The 21,319-nt window shown below is 38.1% G+C and overlaps 1 protein-coding gene across 38 annotated transcripts in view; it reads right to left on the bottom strand.

Moving 5' to 3' along the window:
* Positions 1-617: 617 nt before the first annotated feature.
* MYBPC1 (myosin binding protein C1) overlaps positions 618-21,319 on the bottom strand; it is a 95,368-nt gene continuing 74,666 nt past the window's right edge. For 6 of the 38 annotated variants that reach the window (XM_042247138.2, XM_027967664.3, XM_060413112.1 and 3 more), the window contains 9 exons: positions 18,905-18,993; positions 16,057-16,252; positions 11,440-11,579; positions 8,525-8,684; positions 7,393-7,529; positions 5,515-5,701; positions 3,636-3,694; positions 2,076-2,118; positions 810-891 (listed from right to left, as the gene is read on the bottom strand). In XM_042247138.2, coding sequence (XP_042103072.1) covers positions 2,113-2,118; positions 3,636-3,694; positions 5,515-5,701; positions 7,393-7,529; positions 8,525-8,684; positions 11,440-11,579; positions 16,057-16,252; positions 18,905-18,993 — 974 coding nt within the window. In that variant the 3' untranslated portion in view covers positions 810-891; positions 2,076-2,112. Of the gene's footprint in view, positions 3,695-5,514; positions 5,702-7,392; positions 7,530-8,524; positions 8,685-11,439; positions 11,580-16,056; positions 16,253-18,904; positions 18,994-21,319 lie in introns of all 38 variants that reach the window. The other 32 variants (XM_042247142.2, XM_027967665.3, XM_060413120.1 and 29 more) reach the window with 8 other exon arrangements.

Below are 21,319 nucleotides of genomic sequence, written 5' to 3'. Positions count from 1 at the left end.
CTCTGTCGTCTACAACAGCTCTCCATCACTGTGACGAGGCATTTTGGCAGGAACACTGGTGCACTTGGCCAGGATGCTGTGCCAGAGACACGACTTGGGTCAGGCCTGAGTTTGACAGCATCCTGACCCGTAGCCTGTGTCCTTAGGTCTGTCTGATCATGCAACCCCAAACACATAAACGAATACTGTATCATTTCATCATAAATAGTTCAGATTTATTGTACCATTTATTGAATACATTTTCCCTTCTGTTGAGAAAACTTGTCTGAAAGACTTTAACAATGTCTCGTAGTGAATTTAAATAGGGAAAAGGGCAGAGATCCACTGGAATTAAGTAGGGTTGTGGGAAATAAACAACTCTTCTTTGCTTAGAAAAATTTCTTAGATCTAGAGAAAGATGGGGTTTAAGGTTACATTGCTGTTTATTGTGTGTGTATATATATATATATATATATATATATATATATATATATATTTTTTACTCTAAGGGAAAGAAAAGCTTTCAGAGTCTATTATGTTAAGCTAAAATAACTGTTTCTGCTTATTCTATAGCTTGCATTTTTTGGAAAGTACAGTGACCAAGCAAAGACAACAATGACCAAAATGCTAACTTCAAATGAGATTTTGTTTGCAATTTTTAATTAAGCAATCCGTGCAAACATTTTTTTTTCTTCAGCATCAGGAGGGAAAAAACCGACCACACTTGGGAGCCTGGTGGAAAAACAGAAATGCTTTCTCATTGCAACCCGATTTCAAAGCAGTGGCGTGCAGAGAGGCAATGCCCAGGCCCTTAGTATTCCTCAGGGTTGCTTGAGTGCAAGTCTCGCAAATATGAATCAATTATGTTAGGAGGCACGCCTTGCAAGAGGAGCCTGCAGAAGGAAAGGCCACCTAGAAAGGATAAGAAGGAAAAAGCAAAGTCAAAACTGTCTACACGTGAAAAATCCCTGAAACAAGACCTCTTGACTAGCTGTCTGCAAATGTGACTAATTATGTTTCAGTTAGTTACAAAGATTCATTCAGTCCCTACTTGGAAATCTCTCCGGTTTAGTACATTTAGAATCTAAAACACTCCGCAATGAGAAGGAAAAGCAAGTTCCCTGCAGACGCATAGCAGTTTTTTTGTTCCCTACTTGGTTTAAATTCCTAACTAGTTGGAGAGTGTTTATTGCCCTTTGCAAGGTTTTGAGATTCCTCTATATAATTTCAGTGTTCAGAATGAATGGCAGAATAAATGCAAATCATGTTATAAGTCAGTAGGAAGAACCTTTTCCAGTTTGTTAATGTTCTTTTTAATTAAGCACAAAGAGTTCCCATTGAAGCACATGGGATAAGAAAAAAGGGACTACTCTTTTAACTTTGGCTATTCACACATTGTCAAAAGTGCAAAAATTGGAAATATAGTAAAATCTGTCCAAGAGTAAAATCTGTAAAATAATAAAATAAAAATTAACAAAATAGTAAAATCTGTCCAGTACATCTGAAGGTGAGAGAAACACCACTTAATATTTCATACTTACCATCCATGGTTCTGAATTGCATTTGAAAACTAAAAGTACCTTTCATGAGAGACCCCATGAAACCACAAAAATTCATGGTCCTTTAGAAAAATGTTTTACTACTTGCTAATAAATTCACGTCCAGACAAAAACAGCATGCCATTTGAACATTCTTAAAACTCCTTTAATGCAAATTTGGAAAAAATCATTCTCCTTTTAAAAAAAAAAATCAAGTCACATATTGGTAGAAATGATGCCACTTATGTACATGTCCATTCCTTGATGCAAAGCGTTCAGAATGCTTGGGTATCACTCATTTTCATCTACATTAAATGCTTTAATTCATGCTCTACTGCATTCAACAACTTGCTTCATGTCAACAGAAGATTGTTGTGATGAATAAGTACTAGCCGTTAATGTCAAGATACTGAAATGCACATTACAGCTACAATGTTAGAGATTTTAAAGAGTCTGTTTTCATTGGATTACATAATGAAAATCATGCCATACTCCACAGGCTTTGTATGGCTTATGACAGTCATAAGCTTCATATGCCAAAATCATATGAAAGCTTACCTTAGATGATAATATACATTCAAAAATCCTTACTGTGCTACAACTAAGGAAAAGAGAGAAAGAGAGAGAGAGACGTTGTAAGCATTAATAAAGTGCTAATACCAAAGTTGAGTACTTGTTGGAGGAAATTATGGTCACGATTATGATGAGGTGATTTCATTAATCCTTAGTCAGGTGAAAAGTACAGGAAAATAGAAGCGCACGGAATGAAGGGCAGGGATCCAGTCACTTCAAAAGGATCATTAATATGTAAAACATTTATTAATAGGCACAACCACTTTGCCAACAGGTGGCAAAGCCAGTTTGACTGTAATGTGAATAATTATAGGAACAGCTTCCAAACCATTAGCTAAAAAAAATTAAAAAACCCTACAACATATATATATTGTGTTTTTCAACAAAAGAAAAACAGGGACAATAGACAAAGCATTAGTGTACATATATATATGTTGAAATTCTAAAAGGCAAAATTATCAAGTGGATTTTAAAATTATTCTATAACACTATTCTGAACTGACTATATATTGGTTTGGACAAAAAGTTCATTGGGTTTTTCCGTAACAGCTTAGGGAAAAATCTGAACAAACTCGTTGGCCAACCCAATATGACTGCTCTAAATAAACACAAGGCTTAAAAAAAAAAACAACAGGCTAGAAAGTGACTATACGTGCAATCTACAAAACTTTAAAGAAAGAATCCTAATTCTTTCCTCTTTTGAAAGCTGACATTATCTCTAGGAATTCAGAAAGCTAACACTGTAAACTCAGGCATGGGTCGATGTCATCAGAGTTTACATCACATTGCTCATCTAGCCCTGGAGAATTCCTTGATTCACTCTTCCAAATGGGGCCCAATCTATATATATACTGCAGGACCCATTTACCGCTTAATATATTAAGTAATGGGGTCTAGAATTTTCTTTCCTAAGTTCATGAATATATGAAATAATCTTGGTCCCATGAAAATATACAAAATGTTCAACAGGTAGATGGATTACAGATACTCTACTAGTATCTAGAAGTTTTCACTGGACAATCTTAAATATGGAAGTTTCCAAATATTGGATCCTAATATTCCAAACATTTTTTATTTGTGTCCTTTCCCCATCGTAAATACACAGAACACTTTTTCTACAGCCTAGCAACAGAAAAATGTTCAGTTTTCTGAACTTCAACATGAATCTAACAGACCTACACTGGATGTTATCTTAAAGGTAGAACATATCTCTCTGCACTTGAAAGTGTTAAAGAAACGTCATTGGTTCCTGAATTCTGGTACCATTTAAAATGAGGACATCATCTAATGTGGCTTTTTGGCTTTATTTATGGGAACCTGTAGTATGGTACTTGGTTTTCCGACAAAACATATTCCTACATTACCTAATATCCTTGAATAATTTGGCCTTCCTTGTTCATGGCATAACCACTGTATGCCATGAGCTGCTAAGAAATATAATTAAAAGCAAAAGAGAAAGACAAGCTTTACATGCAAAGTGCGATTTCATGTAAGAGGAATGGAACAGAAGGAAGAAATATCCAGTGGGATATGAACTTGTAAAACCTGTTGCTGCCCCTCCAGGAAGACTGGTTGTCCAGGGGAATTTACTCCTTGATATATCACTGCAGAATTAGAATATTTGCACCAGTATTTATTTATTCTCAGTTGACATTCTTACCTTTTTTTTTGTTTTTTTTTTTCACAGCTTAATTTTATTCAAGTCACGCATTATCAGATAACAATCTGATGACAAACAATCTTGGCTTTACTTTTAGGACCAAAAGCTTTTGCCAGTATATCACAGTTGATAGCTTATTATGAATTTATATACTAGAACATTATTTATGTTACAATTTATTATACAATTAGCATAAAATATAGCATTTATAGATGCATAAAATTATTCACTTATGGGGGACCCCAAATGTTGAACCATTTATGAAACCATCATTTTATATCATTAGCAACATTCAGCTATTTTCAGAGCATGCAAATGTAGTCTCAGGTTTTTGATTTTTGAGTTCTTGTTTTTTGGACATTGGAATGTAAGTAGCAATAATACCTTGGAACTAATTAGGAGTTTAGAAATCAGATGTGTTTGCATTGTGACCTTCATTCGCATTTAAAGCTAATAAATAGCTAAAAGAACATTTATCCACCATCTCAATAGAAAGGTTTAAAATTTTCTAAGAATATTATACGTTTTACATTTGAGAGGAAAAAAAGTTTTTTTTTTAATTTCTATCAATTGTGCATCTACTCTCCTGTATTATCTGAGGATGGACAGAAATCAGAAGAGAAAGAACACTGATTTTTTTTAAAGTTAGAGAAAGAAAAAAGTGTTTCAAGAAGTTTTTCCACTATATTTACACTAGATTTAGGAATTAAAAAACTCTTTCATTGTTGCTATTATTTACATAAATACCTTAAACATTTACTAACATTTTTTCTAAAACATATTTATAAAGTCATATCTGACTTTTAGATTATAATTTCTCCATTATAGAGAGGTAGGAAAAGTAAAGACTTTGGTTGTTATAAAGCGGCAATATAATACAAGAATGAAAGAAAAGACATTAGCATCATGTCACCCATTAACTCCTAACAGTGACTCTGACAGGTATATGAGTCTTCATGGTGTCCCAAAATAGATACTGATTGTCAAGAAAAAAATTTCAGCATAAAACTTATCTTCAATTAATATAAAAATTGATTAAGATGACAATTACACTGAGACTTTTCTACATCAATTTTTATGTCTTTTCTTGGTTTACAATTAGTTGCAACACTTCTGAAAACTAGTATAAATGAAATATATACCTCCAAATGGAAACTCTCTAGTGAGATTTTAAAAGAAGTGGGTTATGTGTATGCTGAGTTCTACATATGGAGAAGTAAATGGCAACCTATTCCAGTATTCTTGCCTAGAGAATCCCATGGACAGAGGAGCCTGGTGGGCTACAGCCCATGGGATCTTAAAGAGTTGGACACGACTGAAGCGACAGAGCATGCACATATGTAATATTAATTACTAAACTAGCAAATTTACACATATAGTTTCACAAAGATAGTAAACTAGTTAAAAATAGTGTAAATTCCTTCATTGAGTGATATTTTACATTTATCTAAGATGGACTACATCACGAAAGTAATACCCCTTGACTTGAGTCATTGTTACCATGCTGTGCACATAACACAGTTCACTGAAATTAACAGTCCTTTAGATAACAAGAATTTCAAGAGATGAAAATAAGTCTACTTAAAAAATCAAGTAGCCATCACAAATAAAGTGAATGCAGAATGTAAAAATGTCCTCTCCTTGGATCTTATCCCCCCCTTCCTAACCTTTTCCCAAAATGCTAGCAAGCAATTTGGATTAGGTAGTAAAGATAGTAATTAAATTATTTTCATTTCGGTCTACACGAGATCTGGGATGTCCTACCTTTCACCTCCAGTTTGCATTCGATCTCCACTGTCCCAAGGTCATTGACGGCTTGGCAGCAGTAAGTGCCCCCGTCATAGGGGCTGGGCTTGCGAATCTCCAGAGTACAGACCCCTTGGTTGCTGAACATCCTGTATCTTGGATCATCCTTAATAGCAACTTTGTTCTTCATCCAGGTAATTTTGGGCTGAAGATGGAAACAAACTAGGTCAAAACATATCTGTACTTGGCCTGGGGTAATAGACCATCCAAGCCAGTGACAGAATGTTAAAATGTGGCTTAGAAAGAAAACACTACATTTAAGAAGAATCCATGTCAATTTAGGCACTAATTCTCTTCAAATTAAATTCTACTTAATGCTTGGCCAGAAAGCAAATGAGCAGTTTCGAAGAAACAGCCAGATTTGTTTAGAGGACAGCCCTGGGGCAATCTTCCCAAACAGATTCAATTACATTTAAATTCCATCTACATGTCTATGAGATTGACTCATCCAGGAGCCTGTATATCGCTCAATGTTTCAAAGAATCCCTGTAAAGTGTCATCACCAGTCAATTATCTTCACGTTTTCCCTGATATGCTCTTCTAACTTTTTACGGGCTGCTTAACCCTCCTCACTATTTAATCTCTCTTCTGACATCTGTTTTCATCATCTGGTGGCAATGGATGGACCTGCTCCAATCAGATAATCCCAGATCAATAATGATCCAATCACCCAGGAAGGCTACTCCATTCTGCTACACCAACACTAACTCTCCTTTCCATTCTCACACTGTCTCTTCTTCCTTTCTGTAAACACACACTCTTGCCTCTATCTCTTAAATGATTCTGTCTTGCTCAAACCCAAAAGATAGCACTTCTCAGTGTCCTCACCATCCTCTTTCTCCTTCCACCTTTCAAATGGGCATATTCCCTGAGGCTCACATCTTGGTCCTTGACATTTCACTTCACTTCTCTCTTTCTTCTGATATTCCTTTCTAGAGTTTCAGCTCCAAAGGGTGGGATGCAGCAATTCCATGCTTGGGGCACCCAAACCAAGAGACACAGCCCCTCGCCTTTCTCCCAAGCTCGCGTGATGTTCTTCTCTCCTCCTGGTCATTCCCACTTGCACGTACCAACATCACCTCCAATTAAATATAGATTTAGCATCTTCTTTGCATCCTCAGTTTGGCTTATCCCTTTCACTTCTCTATTTCTGCTCTTGGTATATGCTGGAAAAATATCACCGTTTGCAATTTTTCCAAATTCTAGGGCACATTCTTTCAGCACTACTCAGGGATAGACAGCTCTGCGGGCAACATTCATTAAAGTGTTGCTCTTTTCAAATGCCGACAACATGTAACCTGTTCAGTCAGATGCCATCTCTCCTTCCTGGTGCTCTGTACCTTTATCACCGAACATTTTGTATTCTGCCTTGCATTATGGTATCATCATTTGATTTACACTATTACAGGAAACTTGATAAATCAGTGTCACCTGATTTTTCAGATGACACAATATTACTTCCATCTCCTTACCTCAGTTCTTTTAAAATTAAGTGGTTTGTTTTTTCCTTAGAAAATATTCCTTAGTTAGTAAAGAAATATTTTATACATTTATATAGTGTCCTTTATTACCCACCAACATCATCACCCTGCATGTCCCATCTCTCTATCCCAAAAAATACACACACACACATTGAGCAGTTGGAAAGTCAGCTAATATTACTGTAGGGTTGGCCAAAGTGTTCGTTTGGGTTTTGCCATAAGATGTCATGGAAAAACCTGAATAAACTTTTTGACCAACCCAATACTTACAATTATAACATAGCAAATATAAAAGATGGAGTTTGGAATTAATTCTTAAATTTAATTTAGTGTGATTAAAGAAAAAAAATGGTACCTTAGGATTTCCTCTCACACTGCAGTTCAGGGTAGCATTGTAACCTGCTACAGCATAGGTGTTGACCAATGGCTGAGTAAACATAGGTGCCTCTGTGAAATCGAAGTCCTCATACACTGGATTTTTGTAGATTTTGCCTTAAAAACAAGCATTAAAAATAAGTTAAAAATAAAAATATTATCCTTGGCGTAGTTGACTACAATAAAAACTTCCTTCAGTTTACTGCATGCTCACGCTCCCAGTCACTCAATTATGTCTGACTCTTTGCGATCCCAAGAAGTGTAGCCCACCAGGCTCCTCTGTCCATGAAATTTTCCAGGTAAGAATGCTGGAGTGGGTTTTTCTTTGCTATTGTAATATTATTTGCTAATTAAATGTTTTAGTGAAAAAAAAAAAGAAAAGAATACAGGTGTGGGTTGCCGTTTTCTTCTCCAGGGGATCTTCCCTTCCAGGGATCAAACCCAAGTCTCCAGCATCTCATGCACTGGCAACTGGATTCTTTTACCACTGTGCAACCTGGGAAGCCCCTCTGAGCTTAGAAAAACATGTAAAAACATGAACAAAGGCATTCATTTGGGAAGGTACCAATTACAACCAACCTCACATGGGACAGAAAGCCATAGAGCCATCTGGAACCCAAACAAATACTGGGAAGAATTCAGTGTCTGAGTGTCTTGCTCAACAATGTGTTTTAACCTGAATGTAATGAGGAAAGGCTGGAAGGACATGATTTATGAGGAAATGAAATGACAGGGGTGGAATCCAACTTCTCCTTTCATTACAAAATGGCTCTCATAAGTAGCATCCTCGAAGGCGTCCAGGAATAGAATAACCCAAGCTCTAGAAGTAAATGGCGACTTTTTCCTATCCCTGTGATGCTAGCCATTGAGAGACCCGCTGTCCAGATGTTGGAATGAATGAAATTATGTATGTTAAAAAATATAATCATAGTACAGTTTCCCTTAAGATATTTTACGCATAAGATTAAAATTTCAGTTGGACATTCCTACCACAGGTTTGAACGGGTGTTTATGAGTTCTTATTCATTTTGCCCCATCTCTTTTTCTTTCTGTCTTCTCTGTCTCATCACTTAAAACTAGGCTCACGGATGTCCAGCCCTCTCCCAGCTCACCGTCCTTGGCAATCACGGCACTCTCTTTTGTCATTGTTGCATCTTCACTGAGGCCACACATGTTTTCAGCAAAGACCCGGAAGTAATACTCGTTGCCAATGACCAGTTCAGTAATGGTGGCACTGGTTCGGTGATAATGCTCAATAACAGTGAACCACTCCTAAAAAACAAACAAAGATAATTTAAGGAAAATCACTTCAAAATACACAGCTATTTCAACTGTTAATTAGAATAAATAACAGGGATGTTTCATTAACTAAAAGGAAAAAAAAGCACTAATTTTTACATTGAGGGTAACAGAAATGTATATTTAATTTAATACTTTATAATTAATTTATACCTGATGATGCAATTTAATATTCATCTATACATGAGATTCATTTACCCGAGATGACGATGGAAGAAACTTTCACATAATGAGCTGTGGGGATGTCATTCTGGCTTATATGTGGTTTAACTTAAAATTTATACTAATTAGAACAGTCTGTTTTGTGGCCTATTAAACATACATTGTACATCTGCTTTAACCATTTAAAGAAAAGCATGTATTGCCTGGAAGTAACGAGTGTCTCTTTTGAAAATCCAGATAAATGCCTCCCTTCCTGGGACATTAATGCTGGTATACGTTCCATGATAAAGCTCCCTTCCCAAGCAGAGTCATACTGATGCTAAATCACGAGAGAAAAGTTAACATCACCCAATCAATTTGCCCACTATCATTATCATAGGTTCTTTCAATTCTTTGTTCAATTATTAATTATTACCTCCTCCCTGTTTACCCTCCCACCACTCCACTCGGGTCATAGTCTTTCACCTTGACCTGGCTTAGTTTTCTTCACAGCACTTGTTACCTTAAATATATCGTGTACTTACTATTTTACTTGCTTTTTCACTACTTTCCCCATTGCAATGGGTGTACAGTGATGGTTAAAAATGTACTTTTCTTCTCACCCCTTGTGTCTCCAGGGCCTTATCGCAACACCTGGTATATGGTGGGTAGCATGAACAAAACTGAATACTTGAATGATTGAGTGAGTTAAAGTTATATTATTCTTTCTTTTTTTTTTTTTAATTTTTCCTTCACCATGTCAAGAAATAAAGTGGCTTCAAAGTTTATCTTGCCACTAGCAAAAAACCACATTGCACTACATATATTTAGTACCACTAATTGAGAAAATACATTTCCTGACCAAAAAAATCTTAAAGGAAAAGGATTTTTCTTGCAATGTTTAGGTCCTCTGACCTCTGTTTCAAAGACACCCAGCAACTGTAGTTATGTCCTCCTTAATTCCCAAAGCACTTCATGCACACCTTTATTCCAACATTTATTATATATATATATTTTTAACATTTGGTTTATGCCTTTTTCTTGCTTATACTATGAGTGCTCCCAGAGCATGAGTTGTCTATTTGTTTTTGATCCAGCAGCTAGAACAGCACTCAACAAATAGGAAATGAATGAATACATGAATGTCTTGGCATACATCATGAAAACAATGTTTATGGAAGGTATAAAGGACTACAGGAACTCAAGTGAAAAACAGCATCTGTAGACACAGTGAGACAGTGGTGTGGTGAGCTCCTGGGAAGTGCACTGGGCACAGTGAGCATCTTCACGTCTGCAGGTCTGCTGAAATGCACCAGAAACACAACGGTGCGGTGTTGGGTTCCTCCCCTGTCAGCAGGCAGAGCTAAGACACGTGAAGCAGCAGCAAAATCCTGGCTCACCTGGACTTGACTAGATATCTAAGAAGACAAATGCTGGGCAGTGTGGTAGGGATGGGGCACTGGAGGAAATGCAGTACCCCTGGATTCACTACCAGTATCCAGACAAAGGTCCAGGGAAGAGCCCCTTTTGCGAAGGAAATCCAAAATATTCAATACTTTCCTTGCAAAGCTGCCCATTGATCTAGCTCTCAAGTTGTCCAGGTTTGGCTAAAAGATGTTTCTTTAAATGACAAGTCTTATTTTGTCATGTAGCACCCACCCAGGAGTGTGGGGAAAGACAGGATAGAAATAGTTTATGAAAAGGAAAGACTTGAAACCCATTCCTGTTACTTAGGCTGCTCTTTTCATCCCTCTCCCCTTCTATTAATCCAGTGTAACCTTATAACCTAAGTTCTTACTGAAATCTACTAGTATAAATGCCTAAAGACTTCCTGTCAAAATCATTCAGTATGATGTTCTACTTGTCCTATGAGAATGGATAGTGGCTCTGTGACATTCCGTGTGAAACTTTCACTTATTCATTCACCGACTTACAGGCAGGGGAATGGTGGGTGTAGTGGATTGATTCTGGTCAGAACGACCTAGGTTTTAACATTTTAAATCTGGTGATTTCCAGCAATTCATTTACTCTTTTGAGCCTTAATGTCCTCATTTATAAAGCATAGGTAATAATAATTCATATTCCAGTTGATCTGCTTCTTGAATACTCTAAGCTCTTTCCCTCCTCAGGACCTTTGCATATGCTGTTCTTTCTTTTCTAACTGGTATTTTTTTTTTTTTAAGACATCAGTCTACAAAGAGAAAGAAGTCGCATGGGTCCAAATGTGAGCCAGAATTCAGAGTGAGTAAATATTTGCTGAATGAATAAATTTAGTGAATTCTATTGAGCATTCTATTGTCTTAGCCTCTTGAAAAACAAGCAAGGTAAAGTTCACTGTCTTTATTTTACATATGAGGGAAATGGAAATCAAAGAGGTCAAGTGACTGTTCATGTATATGTGGTCTTAGGTGGAAGTTAAAGTCCAACTCTCCATGGCTCCTAAGGCCTTCCTTACCTTTCCCACTGTGCCATGTCACTTCTCCATGACCCTCATGAGTTCCTCACCAAAGAGGACTTCATGCCTCCCCCTTAACTTCTGATGAACTATGATTTTGCTGCTGCTATACCAGAGAAAGCCAGACCTTACCATGCTCTTCTTATCAGCCTTCTGGATCGTGTACCCTGTAATGGCAGTATTTCCATCATCTCTTGGTGGGGTCCATGATAGAGCAACATTCTCTCCCCAGACATCCTCAATCTTCACAAGTTGGGGTGGACCTGGACGGTCTGTAGGATAAATTCATGGTGTCACTGTGAGGTCACTTTCCCCCTAATCTAGACCTTGTTGTAGGAGGGTATTTAAAATGTCCTTTCCTTCCCATCCCAGAGAATAGCAAGGAGAGATTAAAAAAACCCTTCCTCAGTGATCAATGCAAAGAAACAGAGGAAAACAATAGAATGGGAAAGACTAGAGATCTCTTTGAGAAAATTAGAGATACCATGGGAGCATTTCATGCAAAGATGGGCAGAATAAAGGACAGAAATGGCATGAACCTAATAGAAGCAGAAGATATTAAGAAGAGGTGGCAAGAATACACAGAAGAACTATACAAAAAAGATCTTCATGACCCAGATAACCATGATGGTGTGATCACTCACCTAGAGCCAGACATCCTGGAATGTGAAGTCAAGTACCTTAGGAAGCATCACTACGAACAAAGCTAGTGGAGGTGATAGAATTTCAGTTGAGCTATTTCAAAGCCTAAAAGATGATGCTGTGAAAATGCTGCACTCAATATGCCAGCAAATTTGGAAACCTCAGCAGTGGCCACAGGACTGGAAAAGGTCAGTTTTCATTCCAATCCCAAAGAAAGGCAATGCCAAAGAATGCTCAAACTACTGCACAATTGCACTCATCTCACACGCTAGCAATGTAATGCTCAAAATTCTCCAAGCTAGGCTTCAATAGTACGTGAGCCATGAAGTTCCAGATGTTCAAGCTGGGTTTAGAAAAGGCAGAGGAACCAGAGATCAAATCGCCAACATTTGTTGGATCATAGAAAAAGTATTCCAGAAAAACATCTATTTCTGCTTTATTTACTACACCAAAGCCTTTGACTATGTGGATCACAACAAACTGTGGAAAATTCTTCAAGAGATGGGAATACCAGTCCACCTGAACTGCCTCCTGGGAAATCTGTATGCAGGTCAAGAAGCAACAGTTAGAACTGGACATGGAACAACAGACTGGTTCCAAATTGGGAAAGGAGTATATCAAGGCTTTATATTGCCACCTGCTTATTTAACTTACATGCAGATTACATCATACGAAATGCCAGGCTGGATGAAGCAGAAGCAGGAATCAAGATTGCCAGGAGAAACATCAATAACCTCAGTTAGTCAGATGACACCACTCTTATGGCAGAAAGCAAAGAAGAACTAAAGAGCCTCTTGATGAAAGTGAAAGAGGAGAGTGAAAAAGTTGGCTTAAAACTCAACATTCAGGAAACTGAGATCATGGCATCTGCTCCCATCACTTTATGGCAAATAAATGGGGAAACAATGGAAACAGTGACAGATTTTATCTTCAGGGGCTCCAAAGTCACTTCAGATGGTGACTGCAGCAATGAAATTAAAAGACACTTGCTCCTTGGAAGAAAAGCTATGACCAACCTAGAGAGCATATTTAAAAGCAGAGATATTACTTTGCCAACAAAGGTCTGTCTTGCCAAAGCTATGGTTTTTCCAGTAGTCATGTATGGATGTGAGAGTTGGACTATAAAGAAAGCTGAGCACCGAAGAATGGATGCTTTTGAACTGTGGTGTTGGAGAAGAGTCTTGGGAGTCCCTTGGACTGCAAGGAGATCAAACCAGTCAACCCAAAAGGAAATCAGTCCTGAATGTTCATTGAAAGGACTGATACTGAAGCTGAAACTTCAATACTCTGGCCACCTGATGCAAAGAACTTACTCATTGGAAAAGACTCTTTTCCTGGGAAAGATTGAAGGCAGGAGGAGAAGGGGATGACAGAGGATGAGATGGCTGGATGGCATCACTGACTTGATGGACATGAGTTTGAGCAAGCTCCAGGAGCTGGTGGTGGACAGGGAAGCCTGGCGTGCTGCAGTCCATGGGGTCACAAAGAGTTGGACACGACTGAGTGACTGAACTGAACTTCCTTCCCATATTTCCACCCACAATTCTTCTGTATTTTTCTTCTCCAGAGAAGTGCAATGCACTCCAGCTTAGCTTATCTGCAAATGCTTGACTTTCATCTTCATGGAAAGAAAAAGGTTTTGTAAAGAAAACTTAAATGAACCTTCAAATCTCATTAACCATCCTCCAGGGGCCGATGACTGGCGATGAATCACAGGCTACTCTGCTTAATGGAATGGTAAGCTGACACTGGACTTGAAATCTTAGAGTCTACCTGGGCTGTGAAAGGCCCAAAACCCACAGCCTGTGAGAGGGATTTCCTGCTGTACTAAAAAGGCATCTTTAATGGGAATGAGGAAAACATGCTTCCTCTGCCATCTCTCCCTTCAAGATTCATTGGTATTTATCAAGTGTTTCCATTTTATGGAAGTAAAATGCATTCATGAGGAAGTCAAGTCTTTCTTCACTTTATTTCTGCATCATGAATTTCTGTGACCTCTGACCTTCCAGTAAATGGCAGTAACATTCAGAAAGGCCAAAAGTTAAGAAAACTAAGCTTTTTTTTTTTTCCCTTTGAGGCCCCTAAAAAAAAAAACACACACCTTGCACAGAAGTGCAAGAAAAGACAATAATAATATGTCTTTTTTAAGACATAATTTCTTCATTTTTTTAAGGGAAATTTCACATCTGTTATCCTCTGCAATACAAGCATGATCCTTTCTGTCCTGAAATATTCTTCAGGTATTAAAATGCAATTATAGTTATTTCTGTTTGTTTTTAGTTGCTAAGTCATGTCCAGCTCTTTTGTAACTCAATGGACTATAGTCTCTGTCCATGGAATATCCCAGGCAAGCATACTGGAGCAAGTATTTACCATTTCCTTCTCTAGAGGATCTTCCTAACCCAGGGATCAAACCTGTATCTCCTGCATTGCAGGGGGATTCTTAACATTGAGCCACCAGTGAGCTGAACTTCCTTCCCATATTCCCTATAGTTATTTTTACATGAAATGTCAGACTGAAAAGAGTAAATATCAGAGTGTTTCCTGGTCATGTTTTTCTCTTTTAATCAACATTTAACAAGCAGTCTTCATGCACTCCAAGAAGGAAACCACAGTGACAATCCCTGCTTTCTTTCCACAATTACCAATGACAAGCCTCTACAAGCACAGTCTTTGACCTCCTGTTTTCACCCACTTGACCTACAGACAGCCAGCTTCTCTAAGCTCAACCTCCCATGTGCACTCATCTGCTTCATCTTCAGAACTGGTGCTGACTTTTCAAACACTTGCCCCCAAGAATAAATGGCATTGTTAGATTTTTATGGCCATGGCAGAAACATAAATTTGGGGCTAAAAAAAGTAAGTAGGATAATCATTGTTACTATTTACACTCTGAATGTGTGAGTGATGTGCCAGGCACTTTTAACTACCTGGTAAAGTAACTACATGTCAAAGTAGGAAAAATTAAAAAGTCCTTCCCCAAGTTTCAGAGGGTAAGCCTCTTCCAGATCCAACTACAAGAGCTTCCATTAAAATGGAGCCAGGCCAGACCCAACGGCACACTCAGCATCCTCCATACTCTCTTCTACTTAACAAAAATCAAGACAATTTAGTCAGTGGGAAAAGAACGTTTAGTTTAAAGGACATGACCTAAGGGAAGGCTTGCCATAGGAAGTTGCTCTTTTAGTTAGAGAAACTGTTGTTCTAGCACATTTGCTGAACTGTACTAATAAAAATGATTGGAGACAAGGATTCTCCTAACTTTGCTCTTAAATTCATTTCTTGACACGCAAAAATTATAGAACAATTCAAGCAAAAAGAGTCTATTTATAAGAAATCCTTTCTCTATCACCCTGACTGTGGAAAGAAGCAAGAACTAAACTTATCTGGACAGGTAAATATCTAACTAGCCCTGCATGACCAACCACAGTTCAGTCTTTAATTGTTTAACTCTGTTTGGGTACACCTTTCTTACATTTAATAAAAATCTTTCATTCTCCATTAACTTTGTGCTAAATCACTTCAGTTGTGGCTGGCTCCTTGTGACCCTATGGACTGTAGCCCATCAGGCTCCTCTGTACATGAGATTCTCCAGGAAAGAATATTGGAGTGGACTGCCATGTCCTCCTCCAGGGGATCTTCACGAGCCAGAGATCAAAGTTGCATCTGCATTAACTTTACTATTAGCCAATTGTAAATGAAGTAAGAAACATGTTATTTCTACATGTTTTCTTGTAGAAAAAATCTGAAATCTACAATGTTTTCTTAATGCAAGAATTCAACACAAGAAGTAGTCTTATCATCAAAGAGTTAAGAAACAGAGTAAGAGAGACCTAGATTGTCAAACAGTACAGAGGGCTTTCACTAGAAAGTACATATATTCATTTTATTTAATATATCTGCCCTGAGTTTCTCATGATTAGTCCTTTTAATCAGTGAAAAGTTACTCTAACAAGCTAACCAATTTTACTAATTTACCTTTTTTCTTAATTCTAAAAAAAGGAATTTTTTGTAGAGCCAACCTAATAGAAATTCTGACTGCTTATTGACAAGGACAATTTGTCTCCATACTGCATAGAATATTCTAGTTTCTTCCTCCAAACCTACCAATAACCCGGATATCGATGGACGCAGTTTCCACAAATTTTTCCACTTTGACCTGCAGATCATATTTCCCAGAATGGCTCCTCTCTGCTTTTCTGATAAATACGATTGTATCAGTCTCAGAGTTGCGAATGTTGATCTGATTCTTATCGATAGGTGCACCATCTTTTGTCCAAATTAATTCTGGTCTTGGTTTTCCCTTAAAAAAGAAGACAAAAAGTAGAGATGGAAAGGGATCAGATTGTCTCCAGATTTTCTCAGCATTAAAAAAAATGGTCAGTGGCTTACCCTATCATTGGCAAGATTGGAAAACTCTCTGATGCTGGGCAGTTACAGCAGTAATGTAATATTCACTATTGCCCATCAATTGCACTGGGTATGCAAGGCACTGTTAGGTACATGATATTTATAACTTCCTTTAATCTTCATTTCACAGTAGGTATCATTATGTTCATTTATTTATTTTTGGATAAAGGTATCAAATGACTTGCACAAGGCCTTGCAGCTTAAGTGCTGGAACCTGATCTTCCAGCCAGGTGTCTTCAGCTCCAAGTCCTGTACATCCCAGCCTAATGGTTCAGAACATAGGCCCCGAGGCCCCAAAATCTGTATTTGGATCCTGACTCCGCTGCTTGAGAGCTATGTGACTTTGGGCAAGTTACTTAAAGTCTCTGCTTCAGTTTCCTAATCTGTAAAATGGAATGAGAGTAGTACCAATCTCACATTGTGGTTACCAAGACTGAAGTTCTAAGCTTCTGCGCACTGCCTAAGTGTTTCATTGACCATCTCCATGTTAATGATTATTATTCCACTGTAAAATGTTGCTCATTTTAGATTTGTCTGTAATTCTCTCTCTGATAACAGCTGAAACTATTTTTTAAGAGCAGACTTTGGTAATTATAATGTCATTCGAGGACGTGAGTTTCAGTTTACATTACAAGGGAACTTCGTAGGATTCCTGAGCCTCCAGGCTCAACCCACAGATAAGAACCAAGTGTCTGGAAGGCACAACCTTCCCGAGGGATCCTAATGTAGCTTGTTGATAGGTTCTGTTAAGGAATGTGAGAGACACATATCAAACCCCTGTCCACAGGCCTTGAAAAAATGGACAGGGTGCTCAGATATGCTAGTAGGAAGTTTAACAATATTGTTAAAGATGGAAAGTAGTTCCAGGTCTCATTTCCTTAAACTGCAATTTATTACTAACTATAGGGGGAAAAATTGAGTTCTCTGATAAAACATGAAGTGAAAAAAGCACTGGATTTAGTGTCTGGAGACATAAACACTATTCATGGCACTACCATTTTCCTGCTGTGTGACTTTGGGCAAATCACTTAACTTCTCTGAATATCAGTTCCTTCCTTTCTCAAAGTGGGTAAGGAAATCTGCCATTCCTGCCTCTCATATGGGGCTCACATGAAGTCTCCGAACTCCAGAGGCTACATAAATAAACAAACATGACATACTAGTCTCACCATCCCTCTCCTGTAGATGACCAGCCCCTAGGGATGCCATGCACGTGAGGCCCCTGTTCTCATGCGCTTTCCTCCCCAAGACCCAGTGACAGAAGCTGAATCCACTGCCTCCCCCTACAAGATCCAGAACTGGGATTAGCCCCAGTTGTCAACATGGTGTGGAGACTAGAGGGTTAATTCAGTCCTGGTGCAGAGCAGGGTCTTGGGTGCCTGCCTTGTGCAAACTCCTAGTTTTATTTAAGGCTGAGGAAGGAGAGAAGTGGGAGGAATCTTGCCAAGCCATCTCCTTCCTCCTCGGCCATGTTTACACTCACTTCCTCCTTGACTTCCGTTCTGACCTCACGTACTATATAGAAGATAACTTCTAAGGCTGGGCCCCAAGCGCAATGAGAATGGCCCGAACTGGCTGTCCTTTTAGGTTAATTTTCACGGAAGCCTGAGTTTGAAACAGCTGTGGGTGTATGTGTGTGTTCAAATGTGTGCAGAGACCTAAAGTTTAAGTTTAAAGTTTAAGTTCTAAGGTTGTCTGATATAACAGCCACAAGCTAAATGTGACCATTTAAGCTAAAACTAAATAAAATTAAGGAAAATTAAAAATTCCTCCATCACCCTAGTTCCTAGCTGCTCTTTTTAAGTTAATAGCCTCATCTGGCTACTGGCTACCATATTGGACATTGCATTTACAGAATATGTCTATCATCACAGAACGTTCTATTGAACAGCATTGTCTAAGGCATAAAAGGAATCAAATGAGCAAGGAGGTAATGGTGCAGTGTGTGTATGTGTGTGTGTGTGTGTGTGTATGTGTGTGAGAGAGAGAGTGCAAAAATGATTATTGTATGCAAAACCTGGTTAAACTTATAAACAACAGATTCTTCTTCAGGAGCAAGGATTTAACAATATTCATATACTTCAGTTAGTGACTTCAAAATTTCAAATTTCAGTTATCCCTCATTGGAACCTGGGTAATTTGAGTGTGGTTTGGGATAACTGTGGGAAGCAAGCACATGTTGTTTTCCTGCGTGTTACAGCAATAACCTCACTTAAAAAGAAGATCATTTTTACAGATGGATAGAACCAGAGAGATCTTTAAGCATTTCTTGTTTGGTGTCTCCTTGGTATTTGCTCTCTGGCCCACTACAGTCATTGAGCTTCGGACAAGACGAAGTCTCATTTGGAAAATCTATGACAGTTTTATAGACTTCTGTACTTTTAAAGCAGGAGATTGTTTAGTCATTCTCCAAATCTGGTCCATCACTTCCTACTTTTCCTCTGAAGAAATTGAATCATGAATAACATAAATGCTGAAGTATCTCCTTTTACTCCTTAAACACCCCAGCATTGTAAAGAGAAAATGAACAACCCTGAATTATTACCTGGAAAGGAATAACCAGATTGATGGCTTCTCCAACTCTGCGGATATAGGTTTGCTTCAGGTGCCTTGGGATGCGAATCTTTGGAGGCTCTGAGATAGAGTAGAAAAGCATAATTTTGTAGTTAGTACCATACACTGGAAGCACCCTTACATGAGTGTACCTGGCATATACTCATCAGGATTTCCCTGTGCTCATGTCTCTGCGGTAAAATCTTAGATGGGCCACTAATAGATTATATATGGTAACTTTGGTTCCAAATGTTACCTTCAAGAAGAGATGTTTTAACAGTTTAACTCAACAAAATTTACCCTTGACCTCTTTCATTTTCTGCAACTTCCTATTTTTATTGTGTGAGAGTTGGACTATAAAGAAAGCTGAGCACCAAAGAACTGATGCTTTTGAACTGTAGTGTTGGAGAAGATTCTTGAGAGTCCCTTGGACTGCAAGGAGATCCAACCAGTCCATCCTAAAGGAAATCAGTCCTGAGTGTTCATTGGAAAGACTGATGCTAAAGCTGAAACTCCAATACTTTGGCCACCTAATGCAAAGAACTGACTCATTTGAAAAGACCCTGATGCTGGGAAAGATTGAGGGCAGGAGGAGAAGGGGATGACAGAGGATGAGATGGTTAGATGGCATCACTGACTCAATGGACATGGGTTTGAATAAACTCTGGGAATTGGTGATAGACAGGGAGGCCTGGCGTGCTGCAGTCCATGGGGTCACAAAGAGTCAGACACGACTGAGTGACTGAACCGAACGAACTGAAAGCAAACACTAAAGTTTCTCCTAGGGCCTTATATATATTTTTCATAGTTTCTAACAGTGAGTGTATTCTCCAACGAACAATCGATAAAAGATCTATAGTCACCACATTAGCTGGTAGGACTGACCATTTTTTTCTCACCAGAAAATAATAATTAAAAAATAGCTTTATCCAGCCGAAACTAACACAACATTGTAAACCAATTATACTCCAATAAAAATTTTTTAATAATTAAAAAAAAATTTTAAGCTTTAGTACCTAGCACTTACTGCTTATGTAATTATGTTAGAACTTGATGGTAACTTTCTCCCTCTATGGCTATGGTGAAGTATGTAACATGCAGCACTAACCCACTGAATATTGATATTCATTACACACCACAAAGGTATTAGGACATGTGGATATAAACCTATCAAAGGCAGAAGAAAATTGAGGCTCATGGCTCACAGGGATGAAGTGGCCTCAATATCATTTGAGGGCTCAGTACAGAATAGTAAATGCTTTTCATGAAGGGACCAACTTAACCCTCACAGCTATCTTTATGGCAAAGGTATCCTTTTTACTTTATAATAAAGAAACTAAAGACAACAAGGGTTTAAGTCACTTGTCCAAGGTGACACAGCCAGGATTAGGACCTGGAGTCAGCCTCTAGTACCTACGCTCTGCTTAGACATACAGACTACAGTGTCAGAGAGATCTGGGTTTGAGTTCTAGATCAGACAGTAGATCTGATCTCAGCCTACTCCACAAGATCTAATTCACAGGATTGTTGTGAGGATTAAATAAGGTCATCTAGATAAAGTATTTAGCATACTGGCTGAGAATAGAAAGTGCTCGATAAACTCAGGAGATGATGATGATGGTGGTAGTGGTGATTACTGAATGCTCCAGCTGGAAGAGAACTTGAGGGATCCTCTAACTCCCTAACTTCACAGAGTTAAGGAAAAAGAGACTCAGCGAGGTTCCATAGCACACTAACCCATCATCATAATAAAAGCTAGCATATACCAAGAGCTTATTGTGTGGCAAGCATTTCATTAAGCAAATAACAGGGATTAATTCATTCAGCCTCACAAGTGCTTGAAGTGGGTGAATCCGATTATTGCCTCTGTTTTGCAGGTGAAGAAATTAAGGCTCAGGAAAAGCAAGTCCCTTGCCTGAAACCACATAGTCAATAAATGAAAGAAACAGAACTCAGCTTTCATAGTCTGTCTCCAGAATCAACTAAGAAAATTTGCATTCTTCACACTTTTTTCCATTCATTCATCCCCTAACCTCCCAAAAGGTTTCAGGCAGTCACACCATAAGTCTGTGGCTCAACACAATCCAGCTCTAGATGCTCAACCACTTTCCAATATTCTTTGCCCTAGAGCAGTGATGCTCAAACTTTTTGGTCTCTGTATCCCATTACACTCTTAAAAACAATCAAAGGAAGGTCCTACAAAGCTTTTGTTTATATAGGCTGTATCTATCATATTAACCATATTAGAAATGAAAACCAATATAGTTTGAAATATTCATATACTAACTTGAAAATAACAACATAAATATCATTTTAATGAAAACAACCATATTTACATTAACAAAAACTTGTGATATGAGTGGCATTCTTTTCTGTTTTGGCAAATCTCTTTCTTGTCTGACTTTTA

The sequence above is a fragment of the Ovis aries genome, chromosome 3 (genome assembly GCF_016772045.2).
Source record: "Ovis aries strain OAR_USU_Benz2616 breed Rambouillet chromosome 3, ARS-UI_Ramb_v3.0, whole genome shotgun sequence".
In the NCBI taxonomy this organism is placed as follows: domain Eukaryota; kingdom Metazoa; phylum Chordata; class Mammalia; order Artiodactyla; family Bovidae; genus Ovis; species Ovis aries.
Note: the sequence above shows the minus strand (reverse complement) of the source record. Positions and strands in the feature narration are given on the sequence as shown.